Source organism: Rhea pennata, chromosome 4 (genome assembly GCF_028389875.1).
Source record: "Rhea pennata isolate bPtePen1 chromosome 4, bPtePen1.pri, whole genome shotgun sequence".
Lineage (NCBI taxonomy): Eukaryota > Metazoa > Chordata > Aves > Rheiformes > Rheidae > Rhea > Rhea pennata.
Genome location: NC_084666.1, coordinates 73720138 through 73737539, shown reverse-complemented (window position 1 = coordinate 73737539; position 17402 = coordinate 73720138). Strand labels below are relative to the sequence as shown.

The 17402-nt window shown below is 44.5% G+C and overlaps 2 protein-coding genes across 7 annotated transcripts in view; one reads left to right on the top strand and one right to left on the bottom strand.

Annotated features, from left to right (window-relative positions):
- Positions 1 to 1576: 1576 nt before the first annotated feature.
- Positions 1577 to 11014, bottom strand: COPS4 (COP9 signalosome subunit 4). The gene is made up of 10 exons (XM_062574313.1): positions 10798 to 11014; positions 9384 to 9463; positions 8480 to 8631; positions 7129 to 7232; positions 6188 to 6341; positions 4856 to 5006; positions 4283 to 4453; positions 3053 to 3168; positions 2578 to 2662; positions 1577 to 2115 (listed from the first exon to the last, which is right to left on the bottom strand). The coding sequence occupies exons 1-10, from the start codon at positions 10869 to 10871 to the stop codon at positions 1982 to 1984; spliced, it is 1221 nt and encodes a 406-aa protein (XP_062430297.1). The 5' UTR covers positions 10872 to 11014; the 3' UTR covers positions 1577 to 1981.
- Positions 11015 to 11397: 383 nt separating this feature from the next.
- Positions 11398 to 17402, top strand: part of LIN54 (lin-54 DREAM MuvB core complex component) — a 43386-nt gene continuing 37381 nt past the window's right edge. For 5 of the 6 annotated variants that reach the window (XM_062574312.1, XM_062574311.1, XM_062574309.1 and 2 more), the window contains exon 1: positions 11398 to 11671. The gene's annotated coding sequence lies outside the window, so the exon portion shown is untranslated. Of the gene's footprint in view, positions 11672 to 12333; positions 12381 to 17402 lie in introns of those variants that run through there. The other variant, XM_062574308.1, reaches the window with a different exon arrangement.

Here is a 17402-nt window from a genome sequence, read left to right as displayed (position 1 = left end):
GGCTGCCATGTCACAACTCACCTGATAGTGATAGAGTTACATCTCACCATATGGGAGCATATATACATTACAGCTGTGAGCCAGGGTGCTTGCCTCAGCTTAAATGAATTCAGCTGGTTTTAGTTGGTAATAAGAACAACTTGCTTAGTGGAGAACTTCATCAAGTGAATTAAATAACCAGCCAAATAAAACCAAGAGAATTTCTCTTGTATGGAAATAAGTGATACCTTGTTTGTGCTAGTGTGTATCCAAGAACAATAACCAGCAGAAATGGCCTATGAAGCTGAAAGGTTGCTCTAGGGAAACTGTCCAGTTTTAGTAAGAGCTGACAAATGAAAGCCTAATGAGCTTTGCATTCCTACGAAGAGAACAGGTCCAAATGGAAATTAGATCCGTACATCTGGAACTTGAGCAGGCTGTGAAGCTCAGGCCCTTGCTAGCCCTTGGCACTGCATTACTGAGACTTAATTAGCGCTACTGCTCTGTTCTTGGTAAAATGTGCGTTGTCTGAACCTGCATATGAACAAGCAGTAACTGCTGCCAAATGTTAACCTTCTAAAGCTCAGTTCTTGTGCCATCCATTGGCACTACAACTGACTCATGCTTGTGCAGACTGACAGTTTGTGCTAGTACTGCATGTGCTTCTCCCAGAGGACTGTAAGTTTGCATAGACAGATGTCAAAAAAAGGTATAGATGTATTGGAATGTTATGCACAAATGTGGATACTGCTGTTGCTGGTAAGCAGCTATTTAATATTAGAGATCCACCCCTATCTTCTTCTACACAGCCAGTGACTGCAGTCACTGGAAGGTGTTCAGCAACAACCTGTACATGATCATCTTGGACTATAAAACATCACTTCTGATAGCAAACAGCTACTGATGAAACTACCATCAGAAGAGCTGTCTCAAAACCTCTGCAGAAGACAACACAATACTAAGGGTTGTATATTTGGGAGACCGTGAGGATGAATGGTACACATCTCCAGCTGCACTAACATTGCAAGGGCCCTTAAAGAAGAGTTATGCTTTCAGGCCTGCATGTGCAACAGCTTACTTTGTTGCAGCTCAACAACAGTGACTTAGGAGCCATCCAGCTGGGGAGGCTACAGGCTCACTGATTACACAAATCAGGTGGGGAGTTTGATGCAGGCTGCTCATGTGTGGTGCCAAAGGTATCACAGGGGTGAGAGTGAGTTCAAGGAAGGTATTTATCTTCCCATGGAGCTGAAGAACAAATGCTTCCTTGACTTTAATTTTCAAAAGGAAGACAAAGCATAAGAGCAAGGCCACACACAGCTGCTTTTGTGCCAAATAGGTACCAGAAAAGTCACCACAGAGTTAAGTGGGTTGTTATGGCTACATGTTCGTAGGCATGCCGCTTTTGGATTGTTTTGTGTCAACATTATGCGTGAGCATTTCAGGTTAGCACGCTGTAGCATATGACAGTTTACGTAGAGAAGAAAAACAGCTGTTTGTTTTTAATTTTGAGTTTCAGTGGCTAAAACTGACATTTCCAAGTGAAATTATTTTAATTAAGTCACTGCTAAAGGTAAAAAGCCAGTCCCTGCAACACTTAAGTGGCTCGTTCTAGCCTTTATTAGAGTAATTACAACTAAAAGAAACATGGCACTTAGGTTTTTCATAGCAGGACAAGCACCTTAGGAAATAATGGGCTACAAAGCTATAGCAGTAAGGTGGAAGAAAATTAAATAAACAACAAAGCTTCCTCCAGACATTACAGCTTCTTCTACTTGGAAACCACAGCTTTCAGGATAGCAGAGTGCAATGTGGAGGCAGTAGAGCATCATGTCTAGGAGACTTTCACACCAAACAGCATTCACCTAATTGTGTCTTACGACAGGGTAAAAGCAGATGGTGGGGAAGCAAAGGTTGGTTATTCATTTGGTTCACAGTCCTGCTCGCTTCCCTCCCTTCAGCACAGCAGGTGATTGCGTCTCTTCAGATGATGGCTGCACAGTTACTGAGCCATCTGAGCCTCCATTGCTTGGGCTGTCCATTCTGGGGCTGTCTGACTTATCTTCTCCAGCAGGTTGTTAACCTGGAAACACAGTGACTGAATCTGTTTGTCCCAAGTTGGCAAAGCTTCACGGGCTGCAAAAGAACATGGAAAACATAGTGAGTCTTGGCAATTCCTGCACCTTTTCAACTGCAACTTTCTCCTCCAGCATCGCCCTCACCTACCTCACAGAGGAAGCACTCCTTGCAGCTACAGCACGCTCATTTCTGCATTCAAAAGCTACAATGATTTTGACTGTCTGTTACAAGCCTAACTCCTACACTGCAAAGCAGAAGTGAGCAGAAAACTTCCTGGTGAACATGTTCCTACATGGAGACTGAAAGAACAAATTCACACCTTCCTGCGGTAAAAGAATGTGTAATAGGTAGAAATGCAGTCCTCCTCAAGGGCAAACTCTGCCACCTCGTGGCCACAGCACGACGCAGTAAGCTTACTTGGGACAGAAATCATTAAGAAAGATACTTTGCTTGTTATAAGATAGCAATTCAATAAGCTCATTCTGAATGCTGCTAAAAAATTAGTGTGGGCAAACTTACTCTCAAAATGAACAATTCCATCAATCTGATCAATAAATCCATTCATGCGACCCTCAGTTATCATCTGAGAAGCTATCTTTTCTGCCTGAAAAAATGGAAAGGAAAATGTTATTTTTTTTCCATTCCCAACACAAGTAAGAAATGGCTAAGGTTTTCATAGTCCTTTTGGATTTTTCCACTATCTACACACACACACACACTGAAGAAAAACAAAAATCCCCAAACCACGGTCAGCACTTCATAATGCAATGATTGGATATACTACCACTAGCACCAAATTCCACTCTTGTGTATTCCACATCATGTACCTCTTCCTCTTATCAAATGGGCTAAATATTTAACTTTCTTCATCCTTTCCACATGGAGTATCTATTAGTTTTCTAATATCTGCTATTTTGTCCTAATATTTGCCATGACTATTTCCTCATGCCTCTGTGGTGTTCCCTATTTTATTATGAGATGTAGAAAAGCGTACCTTGGCTGCAGGGATCTCCAGTAATGCTCCAAGCTCTTCAAAGGTAATGTTGTTGTAAAGTTTGCTTGCTGATAACAAGTTATGTTCAATAACAGCTCTGTCAAGAATACTGGAACCTTAGGGGTTACATGAGAAAACAATTAATATAAGATTGGAATGTTTTATATAGTACAACAAATGAAAAATGCTTTTCCCCCCTAAAAAAAAAAAAAAAAGTGTGTAGAAAGCCTAGACACATCCCATTGCCTTGCATCAATGTTAATCTAGACAGAAAAAAAAAGAAATTAACCGGATTTGGTTAATTTTTCAGACAAGAAGTTAAAAAAAGTTGATTTCAGTTCTAGAACAATAGAGGTCGTATTAGGGATGAACATATTAGGCTGAGGCAGAGATTCAAGTTCATTTTTCTGATTTTGCTACAAGACTCAGCATCTGAATTTTGGAAATTCGAGCTCTCATGTCATCAGTTCCCAACTTGCCCAATGGAAACACTGTTGTTTTTGCCTCTTTGTGTCTCTAAGAGGTCCAGCTAATCTCTCTAACCTACTGTGCTCATAGGATGATTAACACCCTCAGGTTTTGTTCAGCTCTTAAGAGGCAAATGAGTGAAATAGTTAAATTAACTACCTGCCACTTAAGGATGATAGGTTAGGATTCCAGTGAAATCATAAGTTTAGACAGTATATTGTTCAGAAGTTATGGGAAGAATCAAGTTCTCAGTGCAATCAATCAGAAAACAAGTTGGAGATAACGTGAAATCAAAGTTATCCGTTCAGTATCTGTCAATAGTCAGGAAACAGTCCAAATGAAGTGGGGGGTTTTTGTCTTGGGTTTTTAAATCAACACAGACAATGTAAGCAGTAAACATTTATAATCACGCCCTGGAACTGGAAAAGCTCTAAAGGGCATGCTCAAAAAGTATGAGGCAAGGAGAGGAAACACAGGGGGGTTGTTAGAGGACTGTAAAAAGGATGAAGGAAAAATCAGTATTTTAGAAGTTAGATTCTAGAGGAGTACTTGAAAGGCTTAAGAGCTGATAAGAAAAAAATGAATCACAGTATAAAGCCTTACCACCAAATGATACTTTTGAGGGTAACATGCTGGGGCATAACCTTAAAGAATCACATAATCAACATACTCTTTGCCATCACACGCTTATCCACTGCAGCTGGCCAACTTAACTCCTGTGGATAGGTGCTTAGCATTATGAGGCTTTAGAGAAATAGGTACCATCAGCTGTAGTTGCCTTCTGGTGAGGCATCAGCATAGCTGCAAACTCTTGCAGTTGGTTTCCACGGATAATTCTGTCTAGATACATTTTCTCCAAGATCCCATAGGCTGCCAGCTGCTGACATCTCTCATCCTTGAAAAGTGTAGCAAGCATTCGTGAACGCTGCTGTCCTAGAAGACTCAGGAAAAAATCCTCATAAATAATCAAAGATTGCATATTTAAAGATAACACAAAAAAAATCTTTCCCTGGAGATATATAACTAACCAACAAAGCTATATCAGAGAAGAAATTCTGCTGCATTTGATTCCAAAATACTGTTTCCTACAGTCATTTCTTTTGCAGCTTTAGGCAAGATGGCGTTTCAGCACTGGCCAAGATAGTGAAAGGTACTCCAGTTTTGAGCTACCAGTTTGCCAACAGATTCTTGATGCTGTGTTCACAGCTCTGGATTACTTGCTAAATCTTACAAGGACAGGATCCCTTCCCACCACTAACAGAGAGGCTGACTTCCTTTAGGGATATGGACTCAGTATGGTAGGTCTTTCATACAGAACTGTAACGTGTATTTTACCTGCTGATGCCAGAATAGTACAGTGCAAAGCATGCTTCAGGGCCTCTAGTCGCTCACTTTCATGGACTATGCTCTTATAGGAGAGCTCATTGTATCTTTGGGCAGCCTCAATGAACTTTCTTCTGTAGTCAAGAACTCGAGCATAGCACACCTAGAAAGAAAACAGCTCTCCGTAAAATAAAGCTAATAGGGGTGACTGCACAGGACAAATATGTATTAATTTCTGCACTACAAAGTAACAGCTACCATAAAAGTTGCTCAGTTGCATCTTAGGCAAGTTGTGCAAGAGCAAGTCTGTGCCTTCAAACTAGCTTAGCTTAGCTTTCAAACGCCTTGTGGAAGTCATGTGGCAGAGTATTGTATGGGCATTTTTCAGCATTGTTCTCATGTTAAGCACTGTTAATTTCAAAATACTGGAAACCAAGTTTATTAAAATATTATACAGCTGCTGTACTGAGATTCCCCTTCACTACTGGCACTAGCAGTTAGCACTTACATAGTAGCTGACGTATTTCAAGTACTTGTTTTTAAGCGCTGTAAGTAACAACTGATTTGTCTTCTTTCCCTTCCTTTTTGCTTTTCTAATGTTTATAGTCAATACTGACTTTTGCAATTGAGTGCAAGCTTTAAATATAGCACAGAGAAACTAAATCAAGAGGGGGCAGGAAGAAAAGAAAACAAAACCAACAAACCAAGATCATCATACCATAAAGTACACATAATGGCACAGCTGCTTTGTAATATAGATTTTTAAACCCCTATATACTACTTTGATACTGTCACATTACACCAAGAACTGTTTATCTGGTGGGACAATCTTAAAGTTCCTAAAACTATTTGAGCAACATTAGTATACTAAATATATACACAGACACACACACAGACACACACACACAGAGACAAAAGAAGTTCAATTGGTTTACTCCCTGTGCCTTTGATCTACTATCATGGTCTGCATTTTCTATTTAAACTACTGTTCAAAAAAAAAAAAAAAAAAAAAGCCCTCAGCTGTCCTTAATACAAAGATGATTTTTTTCTGTTATGTTTATAGAAAATGGTAGGTGGCAATATTTTCCAATAAAATTCAGACATTTTGAAGTCTAATATTAACTCAGCAAAACTGGCATTTAAGGAACCTTTACAGGTTTCTCTCGAAATTAAAAGGAATGAGCTGCCTAACAATTGCTAAGATGTGGCTCTCAGATTCCTAAGGCCAGTTAGATTTTCCTTTCATCTGCTTTGTTGTTATTAAAGTTTTAGTAGCATTGCACAAAATCATCTCAACACGGATTTGTTTCCCTTTACAAAGAGGCCGCAATAAAGTTACGCAACCTTATAATGGATTTGTAGCTGTTCATTAGTTGATTCATTCTGAAGCAGGGAAGCTCGGTTAATATAAGCTTCTGCTTGAACTGGGTCATCATCCTCCAGATAGAGCCTGGCAATTTTCAGGTAGGTCTCCAACTTATAGTCTACATTGTATTGTCTGTAAAAACAAAAAAACAGAAAAGCAAGTACTCAGAATTACTCCATGGCTACCCTTGTTTCTTGCTGTTCTAAATACATATTTTGCTTCTACGTGGCAGCTTTTGCTTTACCCTGCTTCCTTCTTCTCTACCCCCAAAATTAGCACTGTCCATTCACAGTAAGGGAAGTTGAGATGAATGCAAACATAGAACTGTCTCCTACAAATGCCAGTACAAATAACACTGTCCACTGAGAACCAAGTGTACAATCTCAGTTTACCATAATTGATGAGATACTTCAATCAAAAGGCAAATTTGCAGTTGAACAAATGGGTGCTATATTGGCAAAACATACACTAATACTTTTTACAAACATTCAGAGAAAGAGGATAGAAAGGATGGATGGAGAAAAGTAATAGAAAGGGTTTCAGAAAAAAAACTCAACTGTGTTTCTTAGTATCAAAGTTGTACGTCTTCATTTCAAATTGTAGAAGCCAACATTTGGAAGCAGTGTCACAGACAGACAAACTTGACAATTACCTTAGAGGAGCACTTGTGAAAAACACTACTGAAAGAGTTATCAACAAGACTGAGAAACAGTGTAAAGCTTCTAGTGCAGTATTTGACACACTAGAATAATGTTTACTTTAAATGGCTGTCATTGGGCTAGCAGTTGTGGCCTGAACTACTCAAACTGAGAAAACGCGCATACCCAACTTCCTACTGTCTGGTTTGGTGAAGTGTGAATGAAGCAAGCATATTCAAGTACATACAACAGTACAGAACAGCATCTAGCGCAATACTTACTTTTGCCCAGTTTCCAAAGGGATCCCCACCAATACTTGTGCTGCATTTCTCCAGTCTTCTTCTTTCTCATAAATTGATGCAAGGTGCTGCCTTATTGAAGCAACCTAGGCAAAAGGAAAATCAATCCCAAACATTATAAAGCTGATTGATTTTTTTTTTATTACCATTCACAATATCTGCTCCTCTTATTATGAATACCCAGCTGGCCAACATCCCAGCCTAACAGAAATAAGCCTGCACCCATACAATAAAACTCCTCCCACTTGAAGAGCTTTTAAATATTTCATCAAACTTCAAGACTAAGCTTTTCACATACAACTGATTGTTTGAAGCGCTTTATCTTTGGCTCGGGATAAAACAAATCACATTAATTTTTGCAGAGTGCTAAGCAGTAACCTTTTATAAGCTTTTAAAAATGAAGGGAGACTTCGAAGAAATAGAGTATCAAAATTCACAGGTTATTCCTCCAACTTACAGCTCATGCCAAGTCTGCGAGATGAGTGACATGAACTTCTAACTTGTAGTGCAGGTGTCTGCAGATAAAATATCAGTGCTAGAATCCGGGTTTTATAAACGGAAGTGGAAGCCATTTGATGTCTTGGATTTAATTTCTGCGTAACTATTATAACATGCAGGAAAGCATGTTCAGTTAAGCTTTAGAATTAAAGCTGCTTAAAAAGAGGTAAACAGGCAAATACAAATCATGACAGCAACAGCATGGTTTTTTTCCTAATACTAGATTTAATAATATTTTTATATAAGCATCTTCAGTAAGTACTCAGTGGATGCTGAGGTACTTTGTACAAGAAAACCAAGGACAGATTCTAAAAAGAACTGCAAAGTATTCAGCAGTTAGCTAGAGTTGAGGTTTCAAGAACTAAGGTCCTGATACAACATTTCTGGGCTTAAAAAGAGGGGTTTTTTTTGTTTTTTTGTTTTTTGGTTTTTTTTAGTTTAAGTAGCAGCAGAAGCTACTTAGCAAAATATTTCTCTTTGCTCTTTGTATCACTTGCACATTCCATTAGCTGGGTAATATGTAAAACAATGAGTACCAGTCTGTATCCCGACAGCTTCTCCAGCAGCTTGAGTATTGTATCATTGTAAGAAGCCATTTTCCGGTAGCAGAGGAATTACATGCCTAGCATCCTGATTAAAAGACAAAGTCTGTATTCTTTGCACAGTCCGAAATACAGCATTTGGCAGAAGCTTTGTATGTACACAAATGCCAGATTGGACTTTAGGTAGGAATATCTGTTTTCAACAGTATTTTTAAAGATTAACAATATTTAGCAGTTAAAAAAAACCCAAAGCGAAGCCTGTAAACCAGAAGTGCTTGTCATTGATCTCTTACCTGCTCTTCAAATGAAATCACTCTAGGCTGTATCTTTTCCAAGGTGAAGTGATATATTTCTTTGGCTGTGCTGTCAGGAAGACTTGGAAGATGAGTACAGAAATCTGTCAGCAACTGACGTGATATTACTAAACTGACATTCTCATTCACCACTGGTTCAAAGATACACAGAAGAAAAATGCAAGATTTAAGAAATGCATGTCAGTGTTTTCCAGCCAAGAGGTCTATAACCACCCAATCATTTGCTTTAATACTAAACTTGAATATTTTAACCCTATATTTAAATTATTTTTTTTAAAAAAATTGAATTTCATTCTCTCAGAAACTGACACTCTATATACACTAGAAATGAAGATGTTTCATTCTGATATGCTGTTTTCAGTTGCTGAAACATTTCAGACAAAGTAAACATTTAATCTGAACTTCACTAAGCTTACCGCCAAATTCAAGATCTGACCTAGCAGGTATAACTTAATGAAGTACTCAATAAGCCAAACAACTAATACAACACCAAAAAGAAATCTAACCATTTCTTCTTGGCAGTCTTCCACATTAACTTGAGACTGGAAGGGGAGAAGGGTTGTTTGTTTAAAGACAGCTTTGCATCTAATACTCATTTTAGCATTCAACAGAGTACTTTACATCCTTACACAATGCTCAGATACACCGTCAGATGCTCTAACATTGATAGGTTTGAAAGTTACCTTAACTTACAAAACTTCTAAGTCTGCATTCCCTTAATTTTTGAATATGCTGATGTTTGGTTCCTCTTTTAGTCGTGTTTAACTACTAATATGACTAGAACATTATACATTTATACAGCCTCATGCAGACCTAACACATACAGAATCCCACAGTCTGGACCTTCACTTAGTGTGTGAACAATTATGCTAAACACACTTACTTGCTTCTACAAAAGCTTTCAAAGCTTCAAGTTGTTCCACACCTGAGAGCTGAATAGCTTTTTCCAATATTTGACGGTATCTGCCCACAAATTAAAAAAAAAAAGAATTGTTATATTTTACATTTTTATTAAGTATTTCTGTTTCTTTGCTGATTTTCTTCCTTAAGAATGCTTTTTCTATTTACTTTTGCTTTATCTTTGAGCTGTGTATTTTCTCAAATGTCTATGCTAAAATCCCAGGAACATTCATCAGGAACTGCTATCTATCTCTTTAAAAAAATTCCAGGACTACATTCCACCGTAACATAGTTTATCATTACAAGTATGGCAATGAAAATTGCCTTAAAAAAAAAACCCCAAAATATTGCAGAGATAGTGCTTTGCTCTTCTGCTGTAAAGACATGGCACAGAAATAGTAAAGAAAAACATATCCCTTGTGTACTAATATTAGGAACCTGTGAGAGAGGTTCAAAAATGCCAGCTTCAAGGAGAACAAGAACAGTGGCAGGTGGGAGATGGAGGTAAATAGTACACTACAGCCACACTGACAGTAACATAGGCGGGGAATATACCCTGTTTTTATATAATATTTATTATCGAAATGTTTAGTGCACATGCACAGTGATTAGCTCAAATCCCAAGTCTGATATCCAAAATACCTATTCAATTTTTAAATTTAAATTTTGAGTTTCTTGTCGTAAAAACACAATGGACACACACAAACACAATTCATACAAAGCAAGCCCTGGAAAGAAAGTCCCAGGGTCTATCACTTCTGCTCACGTTTCAGGCAGGAAGTTGACACCTGAGAAGCACCAGGAATGGGGAAGCAGGGGGAAGTTACACTGAGGGTGTAAGGCCCAGCAACACTGCTAGGTAGCCCGTGCTAGGACAGCGAGAGCACGGAGATACTTTTCATTAAATTTAACAATAATAATAGAAAAGCAGGGGAAAAAAAGGAGAGGTAAAATACTATTATTTTAAAAAGCGGCCCAGGAGCATCCTACTGACAGCGCCTTCCCAGAAGAGCTGCTCCCGCTGCCCCCCCTACAACGGCCGCGCGGCTCCTTCCTCACACACACACACCACGGTCGCGCGGCTCTTTCCCCCTCCCCCCTCCAACGGTCGCGCGGACCCTCCGCATCAACGGTCGCGCGGCTCCTTCTTCACACACACAACGGTCGCGCGGCTCCCCCCGCCCCCAACGCTCGCGCGGCTCCTTCTTCACACACACAACGGTCGCGCGGCTCCCCCCGCCCCCAACGCTCGCGCGGCTCCTTCTTCACACACACAACGGTCGCGCGGCTCCTTCTCCCAACCGCCATCGCTAACGGCCGCGCGGCCCCAGCCATAACCCCCATCCGCCGCTGATCCGCCTGGCCCCGGCCGAGGGAGGGAGGGCGCCGGCACTCACTTGCCCGCCAGGTCCTTGTGGGAGCCGCTAGAGTTCATCAACTGCGCCAGATCCTGCCTCACCACGGCCGCCATCTTCGCTGCGGCACCGATGCGCCACTGAGGCGGCCGGCGCCGCCGCCAGCTCCGTCCTCGCCGCGCCTCCTCCTACCATAGAGCAGCCGCGGGCGGGAGGCTAGAGAGGCGCCGCTGCTTCCGCACCCCCCACCTGCCTCTCCCCACGGAGTGGCGCGCCGCGGTCACGTGGCGCGCGCCGCCGGCCTGTCATGGCGGCAGCGCCCGGGGCGTAGGAAACACGCCGTGTCCCGCGCGGGAGAAAACACCCCTGGCCGTGGCGGTTCCCCCCTCCCCCTCCGCCATCGGCCAAGCTCCAAGGGCCGGCCACGGCCGCGGCGCCCCACGAGGCAGCGGCCGCGTCCCGCGACGCGCGCGTGAAGTCACGTGCGCGCGACGGGCACGCCCAGCCGCGCGCACGCGGCACGCAGCGAGCGAGCTGCGCGCCGGCCCCGCCCCGGACGCGGGGGGCAAGGGAAGGAGAGCCGGAAGCGCGGGGCGTGGCGCGGGGCGGCGCGCGCGAGCGCGCGCGCGCGCGCAAGGCGCTGCGCCGGCGGTTGCCAGGGCGGCGCTGCGCAGTATTATGGGATGCGGCGGCGGAATGGCGCGGGGCGCGTGATTTTGAACAAACAGGGCGGCGAGTCGCGGGCGCTGCTGCTGCTACTGCTGCTGCCGCCGCTGCTGCTGCCGGGCGCGGTAGCGTGAGAGCGGGCCACGGGGCGCGGTGGTGGCGCGGGCCGCGCGGCGGCCGCGGTGGCGGCGGGGGGAGCAGCAGCAGGCGGCGGCAGCAGCGGAGGAGGAGGAGGAAAAGCGCCAGCCCGGTGAGTGCGAGGGGCGCGAAGGCGGCGGCGCGCACCGGGCCCTGCGCGGTGCCGGGGGCAGGAGGAGGCGGCGGCGGCTGGCGGGGGAAGCGGGTGTCTGCCGGCCGCAGCGCTGCCCAGCCGCTTTTGACAGCGGCGTCCCGTCGCCGCCCGCAGGGAGGGCGCAGGCCCGGCCCCGCCGGACGTACTGCCCCGCCGTGGGGCTGGCTCCCGGGTGCTGCCCCTGCTCGGGAGGGTCGCCCGGGGAGGAGGGAGCACCGTGTCCCCGTCGTCCCTCCGCCCCCGGCAGCTGTCAGGGGCGGCGGCGGAGCCCCGCGGCCGTGGCGCTCCGGCAGGAAGCGGGTACGAGGGGGCTCCGGGGCTCCCCGGCCCGCAGGTGAGCGCTGCCCGCCCTGCTCTGGCGTCCGCCACCTCCCGTGCCCCTCGGTGGGGGCCGGGAGTGGAGGAGAGCGGGACGGAGCTGCGGTCTGTGCTGCCTCGGTGTCTCCCCTCTGAGAAAGTAACTCCTCGAGGCGAGCGCTGCCGCGCCGCGCTGCGCTGCGCGGTGCCGGGCCGTTCGCGGCGGCGCGGGGGCGGGGGCAGGTGCGGCGGGGGGCGGGCGGCGGCGGTGGCGGGCGGCGGCGATGACGAGGTGAAAATGGCGGATCTTTCGAAATACGGTCGCGGCCGCTGACGGAGCGGCGGCGGCTGCCGCCCGCCCCCCGCCGAGGTGAGGCCCCGCCGGCCGCGCGCGCGCGCGCCCCCGCCTGCCCCCCCCTCCCCGGCACGCGCGCGGCCGGCGGGGGGGGGGGGGGGGCAGGGCCGGGCCTAACGGCCGCCCGCCGCCGTTGGCGGGGCCCGGCCGTTCCAACGGTCGCGGCGGCTTCCCGGCCCGCGCGGGCACCTGCCGCCCCCCGCCCCCGCTCCTCCGCCCGCCCCGGGCGCTGGTTGTCACGGAACGCGGCGGGGCTCGGGGGGGGTGTTGGGTGGCGGGGGGGGGGGAGCCGGGGCGGCCTCGGTGCCGCTGCCCGGCCGCGGCGGGGCGGTTGGGGAGGGTCCCGGGCGGGCGGCGCGTCCCGGTCCCGTCGCTGCGGTGCCGGGCGGCCTGCTCTGCTCGCCAAGTTGCTACTGATGGCGTCGGGAGGCCGCACAAAGCGGGGGGTGGACTAGGCCCCCCCGGCACTGTCGTCGCGCAGCTCCTCGATGACACAACTCCTTGTGCCCTGCTTGGATTTGGGTTGTTGGCGGAGAGCTGGCTGGTCTCTCCTGTAACCACCTGTGTGTGGCGGACTTTGTCCTCCCTGAGGACAGGCCCTCTTTGTGTTCGGAGATGCTCCGCTTGGACTCCAGCGTTCCTCGTTCAAAACCGGTTGCGGTAAAAACTGCTCGCAGTGTTGTCTGTGGTTCCTGCCCCCGCTGGAGCGGGGAGGCAGACCCGTGCTTTCTGTCCAAAGCCATACGTGGAAATGGAGAGTCCCCTGGTGTGAAGTGCGTTAGCTGGACTGTCTTTTGGAGCAATCTGAGCTTCTCGCTTCATCATTTTTGCTCCTCGTTCATTATGACATGTATTGCTGATCAGAATGTGGTGTTAGTTCTTTGTGGCCTTTACTTTTGTGCACACTGTATACTAATTACATTAACTTCTGGTATGGTAGCTTTGAGTGCTGGAAAACATTGCAGTGTTCAGAGCATCTGAACTTGTCCGCTAGAACGTAATGTGAGCAGGAAGATAGCTGTCAGGAGATGTTACGTAAGGATAAAACAGGTATTTGAATGACCTGCTGTAAGTTCATTCTTCTAAACAGTTGCCTGAAACATATTATAATTAATATAGGAAATACTGCATATAGAAAAGTAATGCTGAATATTCCTTAGAACGTTTACATGAAATTAGTAACAGGCAAACCCTACTATACCTGGTTAGTTTATTCAGAATAGCTTTTTAGCTTAGGGGTTTACCAGCTGAGAGTATTTTTTTTCATTCAGAGAAATCCTTCCTGAGAATAAAATGGATTACATATGTCATTTTATTCCCAAAACATCCGATTTACATATGTGTTGCTAAGTAATAAGTGTTGGGTTTTTACCTTGTACATACTGGCGTTAACCAATAAGAAGAGTTTTATATGCTTGTATTGCTCTGTATGCAAAGCACTGCTTAAGGTTAACTTAGAGAGCATCTTGAAAAATACTGCCTAGTTTCTCCTATGTGTTAAAGAGGTATTTCGTGCTTATTGTAATGCAGCTAGTTTCAAAAGTTTGTTATGCAAAGCTCATTTTTCATATTACTTACCAAGAAGTGTCTGATGTTGCTTATGTAATGTATGCTTATACTTCTGTGTGTGTCCAAGCTCAGTTTTCTTTGTTATTGAACAGTTTAAACATTTTAACTTTTTTTCCTCAAAAAACTTCAGCTATTTTCTGCTTGGATACTCAGTATGGCAGGAAGACCTCATGTCTTGTAGTAAGTACAGATGTGTGATGCTGCTTCTGTAAGTGGCCTGTACAGTGACACCGAGGGGTGACACTTGCCCTGGCTTGGCCTGGAGAGACAGGAATCTTTGAGTTGAACCTCTGAGTGTGGTGAAGTCTGTTTCTTTGATGCTATTTAAGGTACAGTGGCTGCTAGTAAACTGCTGATTTCTTCTTGATGCCATAAAAGAGCAGATAACATGATCTGAAGACATGAGTCATATGGCAAAATAAACCACCCATAGGTGCTTACATAATATAGTGGTGGGAACAGTATAAAGTCCCAACCAGAGCACTTGACGCTGAACTTCTTTTCTAAACTTCCTTCGTTTTGTATATACTTCATGTATATCTGTCTTCCAGAGATACCTGTGATCCACCATCAAACACCCTTCATATAAGGCATCTTCAGTTCTTAGTTATTTGAAGGTTAGGTTGTAACAAGCACCAAGAAATATAATGTTATTAACCTTAAACGTAATAAATTTGATGCATACTGCTGCAAGCTATTGGTCTGAAGTGTATCAATCATGGTCATTACTTGAAGCTTCACCACAGGGCTTGAAAACTACCAATATCTGCTAGACAATGCAAATTTGAAAGCTAGCGATGGAGACTGCTGAAGGATTTCAGCCTAGGAGACATTGATACTCATGCTGTTGGCATCTGTCTTTTATTTCAGCTTTTGAGTAGCAGATGATCTAAGCCCTCCTAGATTCCCCCCCCCCACACACACACACCCCTGTTTGAAAACCTTTATTAAAAAAGAAGCAAGGCAGAAGGCAGATTTTGGGAGGGCTCTTGATCTCTGGTTCGACAGCCGACCGTATTTCCTCATCTGTCACTTAATCTGATTGTGTTCCTGTTCCTTTTCTGTTCTATGGAGGTAGTGCTTTCCTATTTCACAAGCTGTTAGAAACATACTTTTATGTCCTAAAGAGCTCATATGCTACAGTTATGGGATTCGTTATAAGCACCTAGGAGAGAAACTCTATTTTTCTTCTTTGCTGCAGGAGCTCTGAGTAATAAGTAAAAAATGGTTTTATGAACTCTTGCTCCCAGGATTTGTGTTCTAGAAAGCCTTCCGTTTGACTAGCTTGATCTACTCTACAGTTTTGAAAAATGGTGAGCAGCATGTGGCTCTCAACAGAGCGTATGACTAGGCTTGCTAGATAACATAACATGAATGTGGTGGACCCAGCTGACAATAAACAGGAAATAATTATTTTCAAAGAAATACCTGAATTTTCTTCCCATATTTTAGAATGACAGTGAAGACAAGGTTGTTCTTACAAGTTAAGAGAAAGAGACACTTCAAGAATAATCCTATGATTATGATGGAGGTGCATAGCTGTATGGTGTGAGAATTTCAAGTTTCTTATGTTGCAAAACCAGACATATAGGCTCATGGCTCCTTAACCCCTCCAACATCCCTGTCACAAGCTTTACTTCTGCAACTGAAGGTGTTGGGACCAACATTAGGGTTGCATCCTTAGTTTTGGGATTCTCTGTTCTAGTTTGTTGTATGAGTTGTAGATAAATACCCAATCCATTACTGTACTTACTGTCTTGGTGATGGTAGTTGTTTCTCTCTCTCTAGAACAACATTTTCTGTTATGGATGCAGAAAGCCCTCATGAAGCATGTCATCTTCAGATGAATCTGATATTCCTGTGAATTTTTCTCCTGTGTATTTTTGGCTGCTTGTTCAAATCATTTTTATCATAAAAAATCTCAATGGTCTCAGGCAAAATGCTCTTTTGCCTTTCCTTTTCCCCACAGCATATATGCAAATAACATAGGAGGCCAAATTTGCTACTAAGTGAAAGCGTTGTGTTATTATGAAACTTAGTTAATTCATAATGACGCAGTATTCAGGCAGAGTTTTCCTGCTTGTTTTTGTATTTTTACGTTCTATCTCAAGTTTTATTCTCCCGCTTATTTATGAGACCTAGAAAAATATATGACTATGTACTACTGTAATCCTATGAGCATGTTTTGCTGCTTTGTTGCTGGAAAAAGTTGACTCTGCTCCTTCCTGGCAGCTCCTTCCCCTGCCATGTTTTCCCTTCTGGTGTGCAGCAGAAGCATTTAGGCAGGCTCATGCAGACCACACCGTAGAAGACTCATTTGCATTAAAGCTAACTTGGTTTATGTTCTAGATTGGAGTGTATCTGCATGAGATGGCTTGATACAGTCTAGTGGTTTGCCATGGCTAAAAGTGGATATTCTCTGCCCTTCCTGCTCCCGTTGTTGCCTTGAACTGATTTTGTGATGCTCCTTAAGCACTCACTGACCTGAAACTTCTCCCTCACCCAGCTTTAAAAACTATGCAGAGAATATAAACACAAAGCCGGGAATGGAGGTGAGATGAGAGAGGTTCCTGGGTTTCCCCAGCATCCAGACCAGCAGCTGAGTTCGGTGTGGTTCTTTGGAGCCTTTCTGGTGCTTGTAGATTTTGAACTGTGCCATCTCAGCATGCTAACCCATCAGAAATCACTCACTTCTTTGTGGAGTAGTTCTCTTCCCAGTTTAACACACGGGAATGGCTCAACGAAAGGTCCATTGAACGCCAGTGTCGGCGGTGAAGAGGGAGCAGTGCTGTGACAGCCTGCGGTTGGGCTCAGACAGCTAGCTTTAACCCAGCTCTGATCCTAGATCTCGTCTACCCTTGCAGCTACGGAATGGAGGAGGGAAAATGTTCAAATGGAAATGAACGGGCAGATGTCAAAGGAGGACAGGACAGCTTTAGCAATGCTGCTGGGTTAATACAGTCAGGGAATTAGAGTAGAAGAAAAATAATGCAGTTAACTGGTCAAATTTCCAAAGAGAACTACTTGCAAAAACAGATGAAAACGTTTCCTTTGATATTTTTCCTTATAGCAAATCCTAAAATCCTAACAGATAGTTGTTTTATTCGTAGGTAATGACCAGTTTTTAGACAGACAACGTTCTTAAGATGATGATTTTCCATTTAAAATTATAATGGAAGCTGAAATTACCCAGAACTTCTCAGGGGAAAAAGGAGTCTTCATAACTGGTGCATGGGCAAGTGGATTTTCTTTCTAGCAATTCTTGAGAAGAGAACTGATAATACCTTTGTTAAAAACATGGCAGAGGTGACACAAACTGTTAATCTTTCTCCTTGCTAAAAACAAACAAATGAATCTGAAAACCCCTAACTGTGCAGTGTAAAACTATCACATCCATAATGCTTGGTAACTGTTAATTTAAACATGGTACAATTGCTAAACTATTTATCTTGCCTATTTCTCATAGGT

Coding starts and splice junctions, on each gene's coding strand:
- COPS4 (XM_062574313.1), bottom strand. CDS start 10,871: ATGGCGGCCGTGGTGAGGCAGGATCTGGCGCAGTTGATGAACTCTAGC. Junction 6,342..7,128: donor CCTTTGGAAACTGGGCAAAA/GTAAGTATTGCG, acceptor TTGTTTTTACAG/ACAATACAATGTAGACTATA. Junction 5,007..6,187: donor AGCTACAAATCCATTATAAG/GTTGCGTAACTT, acceptor TTTTCTTTCTAG/GTGTGCTATGCTCGAGTTCT.